The 19,849-nt window shown below is 44.0% G+C and overlaps 1 protein-coding gene across 1 annotated transcript; it reads left to right on the forward strand.

Moving 5' to 3' along the window:
• Positions 1-2,495: 2,495 nt before the first annotated feature.
• LOC120989971 lies at positions 2,496-16,068 on the forward strand. Its single transcript, XM_040418451.1, has 2 exons — positions 2,496-4,200; positions 16,058-16,068. The coding sequence occupies exon 1, from the start codon at positions 2,535-2,537 to the stop codon at positions 3,720-3,722; it is 1,188 nt and encodes a 395-aa protein (XP_040274385.1). The 5' UTR covers positions 2,496-2,534; the 3' UTR covers positions 3,723-4,200; positions 16,058-16,068.
• Positions 16,069-19,849: the final 3,781 nt, after the last annotated feature.

A 19,849-nucleotide genomic window follows, 5' to 3' on the forward strand; every position in this document is an offset into this window, starting at 1 on the left:
CTCGTATCTGTCCTGCACCCTCACTCATCATACCTATTTGGTCTGTCAGCTCTATCCAATTTCTCAATGTTCATTTTGCTTAGTCACCGCCACTAGTTAGTTGGCCTTTTCCATAATTGTTCAACTTCTCTCTTTTTGTAGTGAACTACTATCCCATGTAGGCTGCTTATTAATGTGCTAGACGGCACACAATTTGGTCTGTAGACCTTATTCCCCCCATGATGACTAGCTTAGGGGTGACCCTACACTCGAAATGTTCTTTTTTTGTTCTAATGTTTTCTTTTTTTCACATCACAGTAGAGGATTCTACACCAACTTATGGACCTTATCCTTTTCTTCTGACCAGCTGACTGACACCCTACCGGTAAGTGCTCTACCCTGGGGGACTGACACATTGATGCGCCTCGATCCCCACTCACTAATCAGCTATGGCTGATCTACAAATTGCCACATATAATGTGAGAGGATTTAACTCTCCTTCTAAGAGAAGCCAAATTTTTGCGATGCTACGCAAAGAGGGGTCAGATGTGTTGCTTCTCCAGGAGACACACTTCAGGTTCAACCATTACCCCAACCTGGAATTCTCACATTATCCTGTGTGGTTCCATTGTGGTGGTAATTCGTCGGCGTCCGGAGGTGTGAGCATTGGTTTTAAAAGAAAAATCCCATTTAAATACTCAGAACATACTCAAGATCCCGATGGAAGATACCTCTTGGTGAAAGGGAATATAGGCCCTCAGATTTACACCTTTGTAAACTTGTATGCTCCCAACACCAAACAAACATCCTGGTTTTCCAACATTTACAAAATCATTGAGTCCTTCAAAGATGGTATTGTTGTGCTAGGAGGCGACTTTAACATTGCGCTTGACCCTCTACTAGATTTATCCTCCCATAAATCAGCTCACTCACTGAACTCACTGAGACGGGTGAGAGATGTTTTCTGGAACCTACACCTGGTCGACTCTTGGCGTACTCTGCATCCTAGTGATGTAGACTACACCTTTTTTTCACATGTACATAACACATACCACCGTATCGACTACTTATTTGTGTCTAAGGAACACCTCCAGCACTGTTCAGCGGCCAAGATCGGCTCTATCCACATATCCGATCATGCACCTGTATTCCTCACAGTCACGTCCCTACACGTAACACCTCATGCTTTAACTGGCGTCTAAACGAATCTATTATAGGAGACCCCAAAGTCATTACAAAAATCTCTTCCCTACTAGAGGAGTACTTTAAATTGAATACTAACCCCTCTCTCTCCCCTCAAACGCTCTGGGATGCACATAAACCCTTCATAAGGGGACACTTCATTAGCATCGGATCATACATTAAGAAGCTTAGGGAACAAAATATAGCATCTCTCCTCACTAAAATCAAAAAACTTGAGACCCTACACAAACGCTCCTTAGCCGATTCTCAGTGTCAAGACCTCTCTAGTCTTAGAGCAGAACTGAAAGCTTTATTGGATGCTAAATCCGCTAAATACTATCTGAACTCGCAGCATACATTTTATGCTCACGGCGATAAGACTACCAAGTTCTTGATGAATAGAATTAAGGCAAGAAGAGACAGCAATTACATACACCAGCTAAGTTCCCCAAATGGTGAAACCATTTTCTCCACAAACCAAATAGCTAATCAATTTAGAGCTTTCTAACATCCCTCCCCCCCCCTCCTCTGAAACCCACCTATCTTTAATCTCCTCCTTTTTAGAGGCGAACACCCTCCCTACGCTCACCGATACTCAGAGAACCCTACTGGCAGCTCCCTTCTCAATCGAGGAGCTATCTGTAGCTCTCTCCCAACTGCCCCTGGGAAAAAGTCCTGGCCCTGATAGCCTCCCGTCATCATATTACAAAACCTTTAAGACTCAACTACTCCTGCACCTTCTTAGTGTATGCAACTCTGCAATTCAAGGTAATTCCCTTTCTAGGGATATGACAACTGCACACATAGCACTGATCCCCAAAGAAGGGAAAGATCCCAAACTCTGCGCAAACTACAGACCTATTTCCCTCCTAAATATAGATCTCAAACTTTTAGCTAAAATGTTGGCCAACCGGCTGGCAAACTTCCTTCCCTCTCTGATACATGGGGACCAGGTAGGCTTTGTCCGCAATAGGGAGGGCAAAGATAACACGACGAGAGTTATCAATGCAATGTGCCACACCAAACACACTTCCTCTCCTCTCCTTTTACTTAGCACCGACGCAGAAAAAGCGTTCGACAGAATCAATTGGACATACTTGAGACAAGCTCTGCTGGGCTTTGGTCTGCCTGGTCTCTTTGTTCAAGCGATCTTTGCTATGTATGCACAGGCCACTGCCCTGGTAATGGTTAATGGTAATCTTTCATTGCCCTTTCACATACATAACGGTACCCGTCAGGGTTGCCCCTTGTCCCCCCTCCTATTTGTTTTGGCGATGGAACCCCTCTTGTCCACACTTAGGAAAGATCATAATATTAAAGGCATTACTTTGGGAGGAAGGGATTACAAAATTGCGGCGTTCGCTGATGATGTAATGATCATGACGACAAATCCCACTACTTCTCTACCTTACATACAAAATCACCTACAACAATATAGCTCCATCTCAAACTTTAAGATAAATGCTAGTAAATCGTTGATTCTTACATTAGGAATATCTACTCATACCAAATCCTTACTGATGAAAAATTCCCCCTTTAACTGGTCTTGCCCAACCATCACTTATCTAGGAGTTAAAATCAGCCCTCAAATCTCAGATCTCTTCTCCCTAAACTATATCCCCCTTAAAAACTCTCTTTTTAAAGCCATAGACAACTTACAGACTAGGGCGCCCATGCTATCCTGGTTTGGGCGTAAAAATCTTCTCACTTCATTAATCCTACCGCGCCTAACATACCTCCAACAGGTCCTTCCAATCCCTATACCTAGCTCCTTCTACACATCCTTGAAACAAAAATTTAGAACCTTCATATGGAATGGCAAAAAAGCCAGACTCTCATACAAACTTTTAGCCCATCCACGTCAGCTAGGCGGCATTGGCCTCCCAGACCCAGAACTGTATGGAAAAGCAATACTTTTAGCTAGAGCGGTTGACTGGCTCCGCAACCCTACTGACAAACCTTCGGTAAGCTTAGAACAAAGCATACTAGGCATTCCTTTTCGGGCAGCCTTATTGGGTCATCACTTTCCCCCACATATACCAATGCCTAACTTCCCAATTCTAAAAGCAACACTGGACGCCTGGAGATGGCTGAACTCCTCCCACTGCTCAGTTCCCTTCCCTTCTCCTATTCTGACGGTAGCAGATATCCTAGGTACGTCCTCTCCAATATTATTGCAATCCTCCTCCAAACGTATTAAATCCTCCTCTTTGCCCATCAGAAATCTCTTGGACTCCCCGGGGAAGCTCCTGGAGACAGATGCCATTTATACCCTACTCAACCCCTGCCCATGTGACCTTACTTTAATCCCTCACATTAGATCCTTTCTAATGAGAAATAATACTGAAGGTGAACTCCTTCGCCCAATAGGCTGGTTCGAAGCCCTCATCATCAATCCCAAACCCCTGAGAAAGCTAATCTCACAAATACATAGCAAACTGCGGACTCCACCACTTATCGCCAAACCATCTTTCATACACAACTGGGAAAGAGAAACTGGGATAACCATACCTATCAGTGATTTGCCCGATTTATTTGACATTCCCCACAAGGCTTCTTGATGCGTGCGCATTCAGGAAAATTGATACAAAATACTGACCCAATGGTATATTACTCCATCTAGATCTACCCATTTTGCTGAATCCTCCTCTGACAGGTGCTGGAGGTGTTCCGAGGAGACTGGAACCTTCCTCCATATTTGGTGGAACTGTCCAGTAATTAACAAATGGTGGTCGGACATTTTTCGTCTAAGCAACCAAATATGTCATGAATCTGTAAAGATGTCTCCACTTGGTGCATTGCTGTCCCACTACACAGATGCAAACCAACCCCCTCCCAACTATCTCTTCAAACAACTCTTGAGTGCAGCACGCTTACTCGTCCCCAAACATTGGCTTCAGACCACATTGCCAACAATTGAACAATGGAAGCTTAAGGTGGACCAGCTCTATCGCTTTGAAGAGCTATCTGCTTGGGAATCTCGCACGCACCCAGCCTTCATGAAGCATTGGTCACTCTGGTCCACTTTTAGGTTTTCCAGTTGCGCTTAACCACACTTCCTCCCCTGGATATGTATACCTCTTATCTCTTGGCTCTGTTGCCATAACTTACATTAATTCCAAGCTTTCTAAGTTTAGACATGCCTATACTTATATGTATGCCTTTGACATCATAGTTCAAACAACATCCAAACCTCCTAGGTTTAGACATGCCCATACATAGGTTCAGGCCTTTAAACCTGATTGGATAACACTTCCTATACACAACTTGTAGTGAATATGGTCAGCTTAACCTAACAATGTATCCGACCGTCTCCTATTGGTCACTGATGTGCTTGCTTCCTCTATATATGCCTGAATTTTAAGCTATTGAATATTATGTACCTTTTTCCATGTTACATTATACCCTGTAACCTACTGTCGTGTTTTACGGCTATGAAAATAAAATAAAATAAACATTAAAAAAAATAAAAAAATAAAAATAACCACACTATTGATGGTTAAATGCACTTGATGACAGCTTGACCCTGATGTAGGATATAGCAAAAAATAACCACACTATTGATGGTTAAATGCACTTGGGTGACAGGCTCAGCTTGCCCCTGATGTAGTATATGGCCAAAAAATAACCACACTATTGATGGTTAAATGCACTTGATGACAGCTTGACCCTGATGTAGGATATAGCAAAAAATAACCACACTATTGATGGTTTAATGCACTTGATGACAGCTTGACCCTGATGTAGGATATAGCAAAAAATAACCACACTATTGATGGTTAAATGCACTTGGGTGACAGGCTCAGCTTGCCCCTGATGTAGTATATGGCCAAAAAATAACCACACTATTGATGGTTAAATGCACTTGATGACAGCTTGACCCTGATGTAGGATATAGCAAAAAATAACCACACTATTGATGGTTAAATGTACTTGGTGGCAGCTTGTGCTGGCGCACCACAAGCCACAAAATGGCCGCCGATCACCCCAGAAAAAAGTGACTGAAAAACGCTCTGGGCAGCCTAAAAACAGTGAGCAATTGAATAGCAGCAGTTCAATGATCCACAGCTGTAGATCGATCACTGAATGAAGTCTTTTGGAGGAGTTAATCACTGCCTAATCTCGCCCTAACGTCGCAGCTGCAACCTCTCCCTACACTTGTATCAGCAGAGTGACGTGCAGCGCTACGTGACCCAAGCTTATATAGAGGCTGGGTCACATGCTGCACTGGCCAATCACAGCCATGCCAATAGTAGGCATGGCTGTGATGGCCTCTTGGGGCAAGTAGTATGATGCTTGTTGATTGGCTGCTTTGCAGCCTTTCAAAAAGCGCCAAGAAAGCACCGAACCCGAACCCAGACTTTTACGAAAATCTTCGGGTTCGGGTCCGTGTCACGGACACCCCAAAATTCGGTACGAACCCGAACTATACAGTTCGGGTTCGCTCATCCCTAGTCACACACTCTGCTGAAACTTTTCCTCAGATTCTCCAACCGCACAATTTGAAGCACTTTCTCCACTCAATAGCTGCCAAAACAATGGAAAGTCTCTGCCCAGTATAAATTCCACCTCCATGGTCTCACATTTCAAGAGCTCCCACTGTACAGAGCCATAGTCTGTTACAAAGGTCAGAGAGACAGTGGTATCTGTCTCTGGCCCCCTTTTCAGAAAGTTCAGAATGTCGGGCATAACCCGAGACACTTGTTGACGGGAATCTTGAATGACCCCCAGTGGGATTTCCCCAATCACCAACTCGCAGGATCTATTGCATGTTTTGCCAGATCTCCTGATCAAACGATCCTCCATTGCAAAGTCCTCCAGTTGGCAACACTCCCAGCAATACTTTGTTGCACATGATGGGCTCCACCAAGCCGCAGCAACTTCCACATAGAATTTCATAGTGACCCAAAACATTTTTTTTTCTCCACAGGTCAGTCTCACTTGGGCTTCCGGCCCTTTAAATCACCGCAAGATTTCCTTGCAACACAGCAAAAATTTCTCCAATACAAACTTCAGCAGCACATACTCTTTTGTCATACTGTCGCCCCTAGCGACACTTTGCCTTTTAACTTCCTTTTCCCCCTAGCAACAACATTGGGCCCTTTTAGCATGGACACATGCCCTTAGCAACCTGCTGTTGCCCTTTTTTCATGGACAGTGCCCGCATTCTCCACCAATTGTAAAGGATCACTCTCTCTCAGGGGGTCACAATCACAGACGTCTCCTCTGACAATGGGGTTCAAGTTCAAAAGGTGCTTTTATTTTGGCACTTCAGCACCATCACACACATGACCATCAAAAATTAAAACCTGCCCATCTGGGCTCTACCTAATACACGTGTTGTCTCTACCTCACCTATAGAGCACCGTTCACACACTAGATTAGATCCAGCTTCCTCAACCATATACGGTCCAGCAGCCTCCAGGCTGTGACCACACCAGCACTCTTGGAGGGAGATGGCCCAGAAGTCCTCCCGACTCTGACCATGCGACCCTCTTTCCGTAAGGCTTTCAAAAAGCCTTGTGGCTCCACCTCGTGGAAAGCTGCCTCTCCATCTTGCAGTTATCGATATTCAGCATTCTCAGAAGGCAGAATTTTATTAGCATCTGCAGTTAGAGAGTTGCTAAAGGAATGCTTTATAGGATGTTTTTAAATAAAAGTTTGCTAAATTGTCCAACAAAATATATTACAAAAGTTTTTGAAAACACTCTCCGTCTACATTAAAAAAAGACATACTGTAAGGCATTGCCATACTTTTAAAAATAGCTTTATCTCTGTATACACACTTAAAAAGTGAATGCTATTTATCACTGATGACACCTTCCATATGTACAACTGTAGTCAGAAGTAGCAGAGATATCAATTACAAGTTTTACTGAATCATTTCCCTCAAAAATATATATCAATCTGTTCAGCTCATCCTGTTCAAAAACATGCTGCCTGCAGATTGCATTACATTCTGTGGTAACACGTCTTTAACTGAAAATACAACAGTATGCACTACATTCCATCAAGTTCCTATGCTCCACCTAGTGGTGGCTGCAGGGAACAATAATTAGATCATGCACAGATTTTAGATCTTGATGACTGGGAAAACAGAGCATTAATCATAATATATAATGTATACGGTATTTACTGTATAAAATACTTTTAATTTTAAGAAATTAATCAGCACAAAATATTGCATATATTGAGATTTTAAATGTGCAAAATTCCAAATATTCAGTTTTTCACAAATGTACTTGTATAATGTTTAAAGCACGAAATAACTAAAATTTGGATACTAATGTCTGATGAACAGAGGCATTTTACTGTAAATGCTGAATCACCATAACCGATAACAAGTAAACACAACCTCCGTATTGAAAATAGTAAAATGTCTTTATTAAATATGACAAAAACACATAAAACAAACTGGCTGCAGGCTGCTAATTTTCACTGTTTGTTTTATACGTATGTATTAGTCGTATTTAATAAAGACATTTTACTATTTTCAATACGGAGGTTGTGTTTACTTGATATTGGTTATTGTATAATGTTTAGTAGTTTAATATTACTTAAAAGACAGTATTAAAATGAGTTCCTCATTCTGAAATAGGTATTACTTTGGTACATAACACAACTACAATAGTTTTGATTAACTTTGGAAGCATTAGAGTTAAATTTTTGATTGACTGCCCCATTTTCCATAGGAGCCCCATCGAAGCCCCAGTTACAGGAAAAATTACCCCTATTATGCTGACAATTTTGTTCCATTTGAGATTTGCTAGGTCAAGTTACACCTATAGCTGGTTTCTTGCACCAATTGTCATGGACGTACCGAGACATACGGACATCCCCACGACGTGAGTGGCAGGAGATCTTTGAGACTAGCAACACGTGGTTTGGTTTGACATGTTTACCTTGTGGATCAATAAGGCGTCTGTGTTGTTTTGGGTATTGGCCACACCCTTAACCTTCAGGTGTTCTATTGTGGTCATTTATCTTTCACTATTTATAGTTGCCTCTCCCACAATGCTGTGCAGTTTATAGCTTCAGTTGGACCTATGGATTCTATTTTGGCTTTTCTGTGTGTTGCATTCTTTGTTGTTTTGTATTAGCCTTAGGGAGACTCCCGTTCATCCTTCCTTTTGAGGGAACAGGATGGCTCATTTCTGTCAGTAGTACCAGAAGGCTCTTATGCGTTTTTTGTGGTTCACCAATTATTATCAAAAAATGTATTCAGAACTATTCGACAGTGGTGAAACCCTTAACTGACATGACTAAGAAAGGGACGGATGTCTCAGTGTGGTCTGATTCACTGTTGCAAGCTTTTTCTGCGGTTAAGGAATGCTTCTCTTCTGCCCCTGTATTGGTGCAGCTGAATGTATCACAACCTTTCATTGTGGAAGTGGACGCGTCCAAGGTGGGAGTAGGAGTAGTTTTATCGCAGGGCCCGTCACCTGGTAAATGGCTTCCATGTGCCTCTTTCTCTAAAAAACTCTCTTCCACAGAGACAAATTATGATGTGGGTAACAGAGAGTTACTGGCTATTAAGTTGGCTTTCGAGGAATGGCGTTATTGGTTGGAAGGGGCGATTAATCCGATCGCAGTGTTCACAGATCACAAAAACCTGGCTTACCTGGAGACAGCTAAACGACTGAACCTGAGGCAGGCCAGATGGTCTTTGTTTCTCATCAGATTCAATTTCATTGTCACTTTTCTTCCTGGGGTTAAGAACATCAAGGCAGATGCCTTGTCACGTGGTTTTCCTGGAGGTGGTTATTTTGAAAATCCAAGTCCTGTTCTATCGAAAGGGGTGGTGATATCCACCCTATAACCTGACCTTCACCCTGAGGTAAAGGTTTTAGAGGCCCAGGGAGACGCACCTGATTCTTGACCCTCTGGGAAATTGTTTGTGCCATTGGAATTGCGTTACAACTTGGTGTTTGGGGAACATCACTGTATGGTGCTTACGGGACACCCTGGAATCTCTCGTAGATTCTGGTGGCTGGGGTTGCATAAGTGTGTTGAGGACTTTGTGTCGGCCTGTAGTGTCTGTGCATGCGCTAAGGTGACACATACTCGGCCTTCCGGATCCCTACTTCCGTTGCCTATCCCATCCAGACCAATATGGTGGAAAATTCAAAATAACTTGATGAATATGGGCAATAGGTATTAACGTGTGGCTGACAGGAAACGTATGAAGGGTCCGGACCTAAGAGTGGGTGATTCTGTGTGGCTGTCCACAAGAAACATTAAGTTGAAGGTACCTTCTTGGAAGTTGGGTCCAAGGTTTATTGGTCCATGTATAATCATGGCCATTATTAATCCTGTAGCTTTTCATCTTGAACCTCCTCAGGTTCTTAAAATACATAATGTGTTTCACAAATCTTTTTTGAAGATATATGTTGAACCTTTGGAGCAGTCTTTCTTGCCACCCGCTTCTCTCATGGTGGACGGTAGTTTGGAATTCCAGATCGCCAAAATAATTGACTCTCGAGCTCTCCGTATATCTCTTCAGTATCTTGTTTACTGGAAGGGTTATGGCCCTGAGGAGAGGATGTGGGTACCGGCATCTGACATGAATGCCAGTCGTTTGGTAAAAGCTTTTCACAGGTCTCACCTGGATAAGGTCAGTCCTGGGTGCCCGGAGGTCACTTATAGAAGGGGGGGGGGTACTGTCACGGATGTTCCGAGACATACGGACATCTACACAACAGTGAGTGGCAGGAGATCTTTGAGACTGGCAACACGTGGTTTGGTTTGACATGTTTACCTTGTGGATCAATAGGCGTCTGTGTTGTTTCTGTTGCTGGCCACACCCATAACCTCCAGGTTTTGCTATTGCGGTCATTTAACTTTCCCTATTTATAGTTGTCTCTCTCACATTGCTGTGCGGTTTATAGCTTAAGTTGGACCTGTGGATAGCTGGTGTTTGGATGTCGGCTGAGTTCGTGGTGCTGCCATAGCTTCTTTGAAGTTAAGTGTTACCTTTCCCTTTGTGTTTTGGCTTTTGTGTGTTGCATTTCTTTGTTGTTTTGTATTAGGCCTTGGGGAGACAACCTTTAATCCCTCCTTTTGGAAGAACATGATATTTAATTCCTGTAATTAGTACCAGGGTCCTTTATGGTTAGATAGGACTTTAGGTATTCCGGTGTATGAACTCACCTACCTTTGGGGTCTGTTTATACTGGTAGTCAGTCAGGATTTTGATTAGGGTTTTCACTAGGAGGTGTCCATTAACCTTCCCTAGTTTTCAGGCCTTATTTCCTTTTCAATTTCCCTCCTATGTTTGGTGTGGGGTTTTCCCTCCCACACTAGAGCGTGACACCAATATCATATGACCACCAGAAACAATAAAACAGGGGGTAGCTGAGTATCACACCCACATCTGCACATCACTTGTACAGCCAGCTTAAATCTCCACCATATGTCATACAATGGTGTAGTTATAAAACTCAGGCTCATATAACAAACATGTACACTGTTCAGTCCTTAAAGGGATTGTGTAAGAATAGGGGGGAGGGGGTTTGACAAACCTTCCCACTTAGCTGGATCTGTAAAGGAGACTTATTTACCTGCTTCCTGGCACTGGATCCACGCTACTTCTCCTATAGGCCTGTGATGCTTTGCTGGGCTCCCTCTCTGAAAACTGCTGGTTTGACATCACTGCAGCCAATAACTGCCCGCAGCAGAGAGCATTTGTCACAACGCAAAGGGAGTCGGTCACTGTTGTGGCCAGTGATTGGCTGCATGCAGCCATGTCAAACTGGATGTTTACAGTGAGGTAGGGGTGGATTGGCTATAGACTCTACAGGGAAATTTCCCGGTGGGCCAATGCCTAGGAGGGCTACTCAAACTCTTCTCATGGCTGCCAGCCAGGTTCATAATGATCTGATTCTCTGCTACTCACTTGGCCAGCAGCCACAGCTGCTCTCCTGAATTCAACTTTATCGACATCCTCAGGACAGGGATACAGTTGAATACTGTGGCACAGGTGGCAGTATTTTCTGCTGCACTGTGATATTTGGTGTAGCTGGAGCAGTATGATGCCCTGCACTAATGTTTTGATGGTCCTCCTACTTCTGTTGTTCTGCCTTCTGTCAATTTGGAGCCACCTACAATATGGGGCCACTTTTACCTTTTTTTCCATGACCACTTTCAGTTCCCAGTCCGCCCCTACAGTGATGAGCTCAGTGGAGCATCTCAGGCCTGGAGGAGAAGGAACAGGGAGTCAGTGCCGGGAAGCAGGTAAGTAACTCCTTTAAGGAGGGATCTGAAATGTGCATACTTGTAACAGGTTATATTTCAGTCTTTCTGAGAAAACATCAGATTATGCTTATGGTAAATTTCCCATTTACTAGACTTAGATAATGGTGGTACATTTACTGCAACGTGTATTAAATATTTCTTGTAGAATTAGATCACCTTGCAAAGTGTTTGGTTGGCACGGTTAGCGGTTGAATGTCATACTCTGATCACTAGAGACATTCTATTTCCATATTTGTCTTTTTAGACGAGCAGTATGATTGTTGATCGAAGCACATATCACTACTATCACTTCATGACAAATTGCTAAGTCACTATACTGTGGCTGTCAGCATAGTAAACACAGATATCAATATTTGAGAAAGTAAGCCTCCATCTGCTATAGAGCAGCTGCCAAATGTTCTTTATAGGAAAATTAGATGCAAAGTCATCTGCAGTGACCTTGTTTGGGAGTAATTTAACTAGACTATTCAAGGCACTATAGTTTCTTGATTTAATAGACTTTAAGATATAGAAGGCAACCACTTGCATGAAAAATTATAAGATAAACTGTATATGACATAATGCATCCATATTGCATTGGATATTGCATACTCCTTATTGCAGCTGATATCTTTGTTTAGTCTTAACTTGGAAAATGGTCCTTTTCATTTATTGCAACATCAAAAGCAACTCAACATACATGTTTATGGGAAATGTCTGAAATTATTCAGTGTCCATCCTCCATCTATACAGGACACATGTGCTTCCACTTTTACCTGTTACACCAAAAAATGTGTGACATACTATATTACAGTACCCTAGTTCATCTGGTTCTCCTGGCATGATAGCCACTTTTCTTTTTTCCTAGAGTTGCTCCATTCCCCTACTACTATTCTTGCCATTATTCCATCTCTGATATGCAAATTAGACTAATAGTATGCTATGTTGGTCAACGTGTTGGTCCTAGATGCCCATTGTCCATTCAGTGTGATCTTTCCCTGCTCTGACACTGTCCAATGAGAGAGGACAGTGTTAGAGCAGCTTGAGTAGCAAGATCCAGAAAATATGACTAAGATTCCACGTGATCTAATCCAGGAAACAGAAGAGCAGAGTTGAGTTATAATATAAGAACATTAGAGCTGCGTGTAACGGGGTTCCGAAGGTGCACTCGGTCCCCCATTACCCGCAGACCTGTTGCTTAGCTTTGGGAATGAGGATCTGTGTTTGACCTCATTCCCAGGGCGGCGTTACTAGCTGGATGGCTCCCTGCTCCTAAGTCTGCCTTGAGCACTGAGCTGATCACTTGGTGCTCGACTGGTTGGTCTGTCGGTCATGTGAGGCTGGCCACGTCACATGACCCTCACTCCCCACTATAAATACAGGCAGCCTGCTGGCCACAGGTTGCCTGTTAATTTAGGTTCCACCTGTGATTTGGTCTTTCCTGGCGTACTTACCTCCTGCTGAATTCCTGACAATCCTCTGCCAGCTCCTTGTGTACTTTGCTGCTCTCCTGGTATTTATGACCCCGGCTTCTCCTGACAATTCTCTGCTTGCTCCCTTTGTACTTTGTAGCTTTCCTGGTATTGACTCGGTCCGTTCACGTCCTGTTGTTTGTCTGTCTGTCATCCCTGCACTTATTCCAAGTTAGGGATTGCCGTCCAGTTGTCCCCTGTCATTAGGACTCGCGAGGCAAGTAGGCAGGGCCAGGGGTAAGGGTGGAGCGCAGTGGTCACTTCCCTTCCCCCTGTGTGTGTGTGTACGCGACCGTTACACTGCGTTTGTGCACTGAGCCAGAGAAGAGTGTAGAGCAGAGGACAGGAATGGTGGTAGTAGCACTGGTGTTGGTAGTTGTACCCATGGTGGCAGCCTTCTCTCTGGTGCTCGCTAGGGCCATGTAGTGACAAAAGGTGTAGCATACCAAACCACAGGGAAAAACACGTGAGGTTCACGGGGGGCTGATGGGTGCGATAGTTCATGTACTCACGGTTAGCAGATGCCTGTCTGGGCTGGTGTACAGTGGATGGGAAGACAGCATGAAATCCTCTGGGGCACTTTCGGTTACAGGGAACACAAGCCAGATGGAAGTTCAGGTGCCCTTGATGACAATGGGTGTAAGGTGCTTTTGCGGCTGGGCCCCTGGTTCGTGACGCCGGCACCATCAGGTGCAAATGTTGAGAGTGGTAGAAAAAATTAGGAGTCGGTTGTTGTAAACCAGTTGAACATTTACTGAAGAATCAATAGTCTCTGGACAGTTGGTACAGTTCATCAATGGAAAGATTTTTGTATAGAACAAATAATAATAAGTTCACTGGCAATACTATTATCAGGTAGTGGCAGTTGTCAATGGAGGGATTCTTCAAATGCTGATACTTTACAGGCAAGGATCCTGGTGGTAATCCTAAATTCACTTATGCGCATAAATTATCTATTTGTGTCCAGATAAAGTTAAGTTTTTGCATTTTAGTACTGCCATTTAAAATATTTTATTTTTTTCTCTGCTGTGTATTGCCATTTAAGCCCATTTATTTTTCTCTTCTAGATTAAGAGGAGTGGCCTGGGCAACCAGGTGCTATAAATTGAACTACAGAACTCTCCCAGTGCTTGCTCTTCCTGAGGCTTTCTGTACTAAGTGGGCTTCTTATTAAGTGGAGTTAAAGAAAAGGAGTTTAAGACAAGGCGCAGGTAACTAAGGTTGGATATAATTTCATTGTGTGTTGTTGGCTTAATTCTAGGTAGTCCTTCAACTACAGCAGACAGAGTCTAATTCTAAATCATATTTACCGTTTTACTTTTTTACTGTTGTAATCCCCATTTAGTATGTGTTGCACAATTGACAACGAAGTCCAGGGACAGCACTGCTGCAGCTGGACACTTCCTCTGCCAGTCAGGGGAATGTCAGCTCCAGTAAGCAGGGAACCAGGAGAGCAGGGCAGGCCAGACAGGTACTGGTAGTGGGAGACTCCATTATTAGGGGAACAGATAGGGCAATCTGTCACAAAGACCGTGATCGCCGAACAGTGTGCTGTCTTCCTGGCACTAGAGTTCAACACATCGCGGATCGGGTTGACAGATTACTGGGAGGGGCTGGAGAAGATCCAGCGGTCATGGTCCATATCGGAACCAATGACAAAGTTAGAAGTAGGTGGAGAGTCCTTAAAAATTTTTTCAGGGATTTAGGTCAAAAGCTTAGGGCAAGGACCTCAAAGGTAGTATTTTCCGAAATACTGCCTGTACAACGGGCCACACAAGAAAGGCAGCGGGAGATTAGGGAGATTAACAAGTGGCTCAAGAACTGGTGTAGGAAGGAGGGGTTTGGGTTCCTGGAGACTGGGCCGACTTCTCTATCGGCTACAGGCTCTATCGTAGGGACGGGCTGCACCTCAATGGGGAAGGGGCAGCTGTGTTGGGGAGAAAGATGGCTAGAAGGTTGGAGTGTTTAAACTAGGGACTGGGGAGGGAAATTACATTATAGAATGGGAAGATAGTGCAGATAGAGACCAGGGGCAAGGTAGTGGGACTGGGGGAGGAATGGAAGGAGGGACTAGAACAGTTCAGAAGGAAAGGTGTAGGGTAAAAAATATACATAACCTCTTAAATGTATGTATACTAATGCCAGAAGCCTGACTAATAAAACTGGGGAGCTGGAATTAGTGATGTGTGAGGAGAACTATGACATAGTGGGAATAACTGAGACATGGCTGGATGATAGCTATGACTGGGCAGTTAATGTACAAGGTTACAGTCTGTTTAGAAAGGATTGTCAAAACCGGAGAGGGGGAGGGGTTTGCCTTTATGTAAAGTCTTGTCTAAAGCCCAAACTCCGTGAAGATATAATTATGCAAAGTCTTGTCTAAAGCCCAAACTCCGTGAAGATATAAGTGAGGGACATGAACATGTGGAGTCACTGTGGGTAGAGATACATGGAGCTAAAAACAATAATTAATTACTAATAGGAGTTTACTATAAACCACCTAATATACCAGAGTCCACAGAAAATCTACTACTAAACGAGATAGACAAGGCAGCAAATCATAATGAGGTGGTTATTATGGGGGACTTCAACTACCCAGATATAGACTGGGAAACTGAAACTTGTATATCTCATAAAGGAAACAGGTTCTTGGCAATAACCAAAGACAATTACCTCTCCCAACTGGTTCAGGACCCGACTAGAGGGACGGCCATACTGGACTTAGTATTAAAGGGATTCTGTCACCAGTTTTCAACCCTGTCAGCTAAACATATGCTGATGTTCAGGGCCTCATCACGATTCCTAATGTGTGCTTATAAATGTCATCTGTGGGCTTATTTAGCTAAAAAACAGCTTTTACTAACCTGTCAGTCAAACAAATAAGGTGCCCAAGGGGATGTGAAGCGATGCCAGGTGCTGGCCGCACCCGCCGCCGTTCGTGCCCAGCGCCGCCTTTCCGGACTTCTGCGCCGCCTCCTAATCCTCTGTGCCGCCTCTCGCTCTCCCTCCCTCCCCCCTCCTCCTGCTGTAAGATCTTGCACGTGCGCACAGGCCTCTGCCTGATGCGCCCGTGCGGACTTCTCCATTTGGCTTCTTCCAGCGAAGTGCGCATGCGCCGGCACTTCGCTCAACCCCTGTATGCGCGAGATCTTACAGCAGGAGGAGGGGGGAGGGAGGGAGGGAGAGCGAGAGGCAGCACAGAGGATTAGGAGGCGGCACAGAAGTCCGGAAAGGCGGCGCTGGGCACGAACGGCGGTGGGTGCGGCCGGCACCTGGCATCGCTTCACATCCCCTTGGGCACCTTATTTGTTTGACTGACAGGTTAGTAAAAGCTGTTTTTTAGCTAAATAAGCCCACAGATGACATTTATAAGCACACATTAGGAATCGTGAAGACGCCCTGAACATCAGCATATGTTTAGCTTACAGGGTTGAAAACTGGTGACAGAATCCCTTTAACCAATAGGCCTGATAGAACAACAGACGTGCAGGTTGGGGAACACCTGGGAAATAGTGACCATATAGTAATAACCTTCCAATTATCATTCAAAAGAGCGTTTCTACAGGGAGGAACAAAAATACCAAACTTCAAAAAAGCTAAATTTAGCCAACTAAGAGAGGCCATAGGCCTAACTAACTGGGACAAAGTCCTCAAAAATAAAAATACAGCCACAAAATGGGATATCTTTAAAAGCATCCTAAAATCTCATTGTGAGAGGTACATACCGTATGGGAATAAAAGGTTAAGGAACAAAAAGAAACCAATGTGGATAAATAGAACTGTAAAGAAAGCAATAAATGACAAAAAGAAAGCATATAAATCACTAAAACAGGAGGGTAGCATGGAAGCACTGAAAAACTATAAGGAAAAAAATAGAACATGTAAAAACAAATAAAAGCGGCCAAACTAGAGACCGAGAGATTAATTGCCAAAGAGAGTAAAACTAACCCTAAAATGTTCTTCAATTATATAAATGTTAATAAGTATAAATCTGAAGGTGTCGGCCCTTTAAAGAGTAATGAGGGGAGAGTCGCAGAGAGCGACGAGGAGAAAGCAAAGCTGTGAATCAATGGATGTCGTATATCTGGACTTCTCCAAAGCATTTGACACAGTACCACATAAAAGGTTAGTATATAAAATGAGAATGCTCGGACTGGGAGAAAACGTCTGTATGTGGGTAAGTAACTGGCTCAATAATAGAAAACAGAGGGTGGTTATTAATGGTACATACTCAGATTGGGTCACTGTCACTAGTGCGGTACCTCAGGGGTAAGTATTGTGCCCTATTCTCTTCAATATATTTATTAATGATCTTGTAGAAGGCTTGCATAGTAAAGTATCCATTTTCACAGATGACACTAAACTGTGTAAAGTAATTAACACTGAAGAGGACAGTATACTACTACAGAGGGATCTGGATAGATTGGAGGCTTGGGCAGATAAGTGGCAGATGAGGTTTAACACTGACAAATGTAAAGTTATGCACATGGGAAGGAATAATGCAAGTCACCCGTACATACTAAATGGTAAAATACTCTGTAACACTGACATGGAAAAGGATCTAGGAATATCAATAAACAGCAAACTAAGCTGCAAAAACCAGTGTCAGGCAGCTGCTGCCAAGGCCAATAAGATAATGGGTTGCATCAAAAGGGGCATAGATGCCCGTGATAAGAACATAGTCCTACCACTTTACAAATCACTAGTCAGACCACACATGGAGTACTGTGTACAGTTCTGGGCTCCTGTAAACAAGGCAGACATAGCAGAGCTGGAGAGGGTTCAGAGGAGGGCAACTAAAGTAATAACTGGAATGGGGCAACTGCAGTACCCTGAAAGATTATCAAAATTAGGGTTATTCACTTTAGAAATTACTATGTATAAATATATCAGGGGGCAGTACAGAGATCTATCCCATCATCTATTTATCCCCAGGACTGTGACTGTGACGAGGGGACATCCCCTGTGTCTGGAGGAAAGAAGGTTTGTACACAAATATAGAAGAGGATTATTTACGGTAAGAGCAGTGAGACTATGGAACTCTCTGCCTGAGGAGGTGGTGAGGGTGAGTACAATAAAGGAATTCAAGAGGGGCCTGGATGTATTTCTGGAGCGTAATAATATTACAGGCAATTGTGGCAGATGAGGTTTAACACTGACAAATGTAAAGTTATGCACATGGGAAGGCATAATGCAAGTCACCCGTACATACTAAATGGTAAAATACTCGGTAACACTGACCCGTTGATCCAGGTAGTTATGCTGATTGCCTGATTGGAGTCGGGAAGGAATTTTTTATTCCCCTAAAGTGGGGAAAATTGGCTTCTGCCTCACAGGTTTTTTTTTTTTGCCTTCCTCTGGATCAACTTGCAGGATGACAGGCCAAACTGGATAGACAAATGTCTTTTTTCGGCCTTATGTACTATGTTACTATGTTACTCGGAAAGCTACTCCTGGTTACTTGTGCTGATGAGGTCCATAAGCTATAGTTAGCTGTTACCCTCACTAGTCTCTCTGCATCTTGGTGTATAGACTTACTGTCTGGTGCTTGGTTTCTGTAGTTATCTTCTCCAGGCTTGATCAGGGCCCAGAGAAAAGGAACACAGCTACATGGTATCTTTAGCCTGTCTCTCTCCTCCATGAACTTGCTTCTCCTTTCACACTACTAACTAACATTCTCCCTCTCTACATTCTCCTATACTCTGCTCTAAGCTAGACACCCCCCCACTATTTATACTATGTGGTGCCAGTATGTAAATGAAATTGCCAGCCAGATAATAGAGAATACCATAAAAATGCTAATAAACACATGTAAATACATTAAGATGTTTGAAGTGTCCCATTTACACACATATGTGGGACGCTGCAAAGGGTGCACTCTTTCTTCCTTTGGGGCACACTCTGGACTTTTGGAGGCCCCTGCTTAGTGGTGGCTGGGGTTCTCATGACGATAGGTGAATTAGTAGTAGTGTCCAGGGCAGGGGGGGCAAGCTGATGGGGCCAGCAGATGGTGGAGTCAATGACCAGGCTTGTTTAGTTAGAATAAATTGTCTTACACTTTAGGGCTCTTTCACACTTGCGTTCTTGTCTTCCGGCATAGAGTTCCGTCGTCGGGGCTCTATGCCGGAAGAATCCTGATCAGGATTATCCTAATGCATTCTGAATGGAGAGAAATCCGTTCAGGATGCATCAGGATGTCTTCAGTTCCGGAACGGAACGTTTTTTGGCCGGAGAAAATACCGCAGCATGCTGCGCTTTTTGCTCCGGCCAAAAATCCGGAACACTTGCCGCAAGGCCGGATCCGGAATTAATGCCCATTGAAAGGCATTGATCCGGATCCGGCCTTAAGCTAAACGTCGTTTCGGCGCATTGCCGGAGCCGACATTTAGCTTTTTCAGAGTGGTTACCATGGCTGCCGGGACGCTAAAGTCCTGGCAGCCATGGTAAAGTGTAGCGGGGAGCGGGGGAGCAGCATACTTACCGTCCGTGCGGCTCCCCGGGCGCTCCAGAGTGACGTCAGGGCGCCCCAAGCGCATGGATCATGTGATCACATGGATCACGTCATCCATGCGCATGGGGCGCTCTGACGTCATTCTGGAGCTCCCCGGGAGCCGCACGGACTGTAAGTATACCGCTCCCCCGCTCCCCGCTCCTACTATGGCAACCAGGACTTTAATAGCGTCCTGGGTGCCATAGTAACACTGAACGCATTTGGAAGACGGTTCCGTCTTCAAATGCTTTCAGTACACTTGCGTTTTTCCGGATCCGGCGTGTAATTCCGGCAAGTGGAGTACACGCCGGATCCGGACAACGCAAGTGTGAAAGAGGCCTTACTTAGCAGATGATGGGAGTTACAGTAGAAATGCAAACAGCAGGTACAGGTCTTAGGTATTTATCACAAAATATTTATCTTACAGGTTGTAAGCATCCAAAGGGTGTTTAAGTATGTGTCACTGAGGCTGCTGCTCTCAGTGATGTAAATCC

Source organism: Bufo bufo, chromosome 2 (assembly GCF_905171765.1).
Source record: "Bufo bufo chromosome 2, aBufBuf1.1, whole genome shotgun sequence".
In the NCBI taxonomy this organism is placed as follows: Eukaryota; Metazoa; Chordata; class Amphibia; order Anura; family Bufonidae; genus Bufo; species Bufo bufo.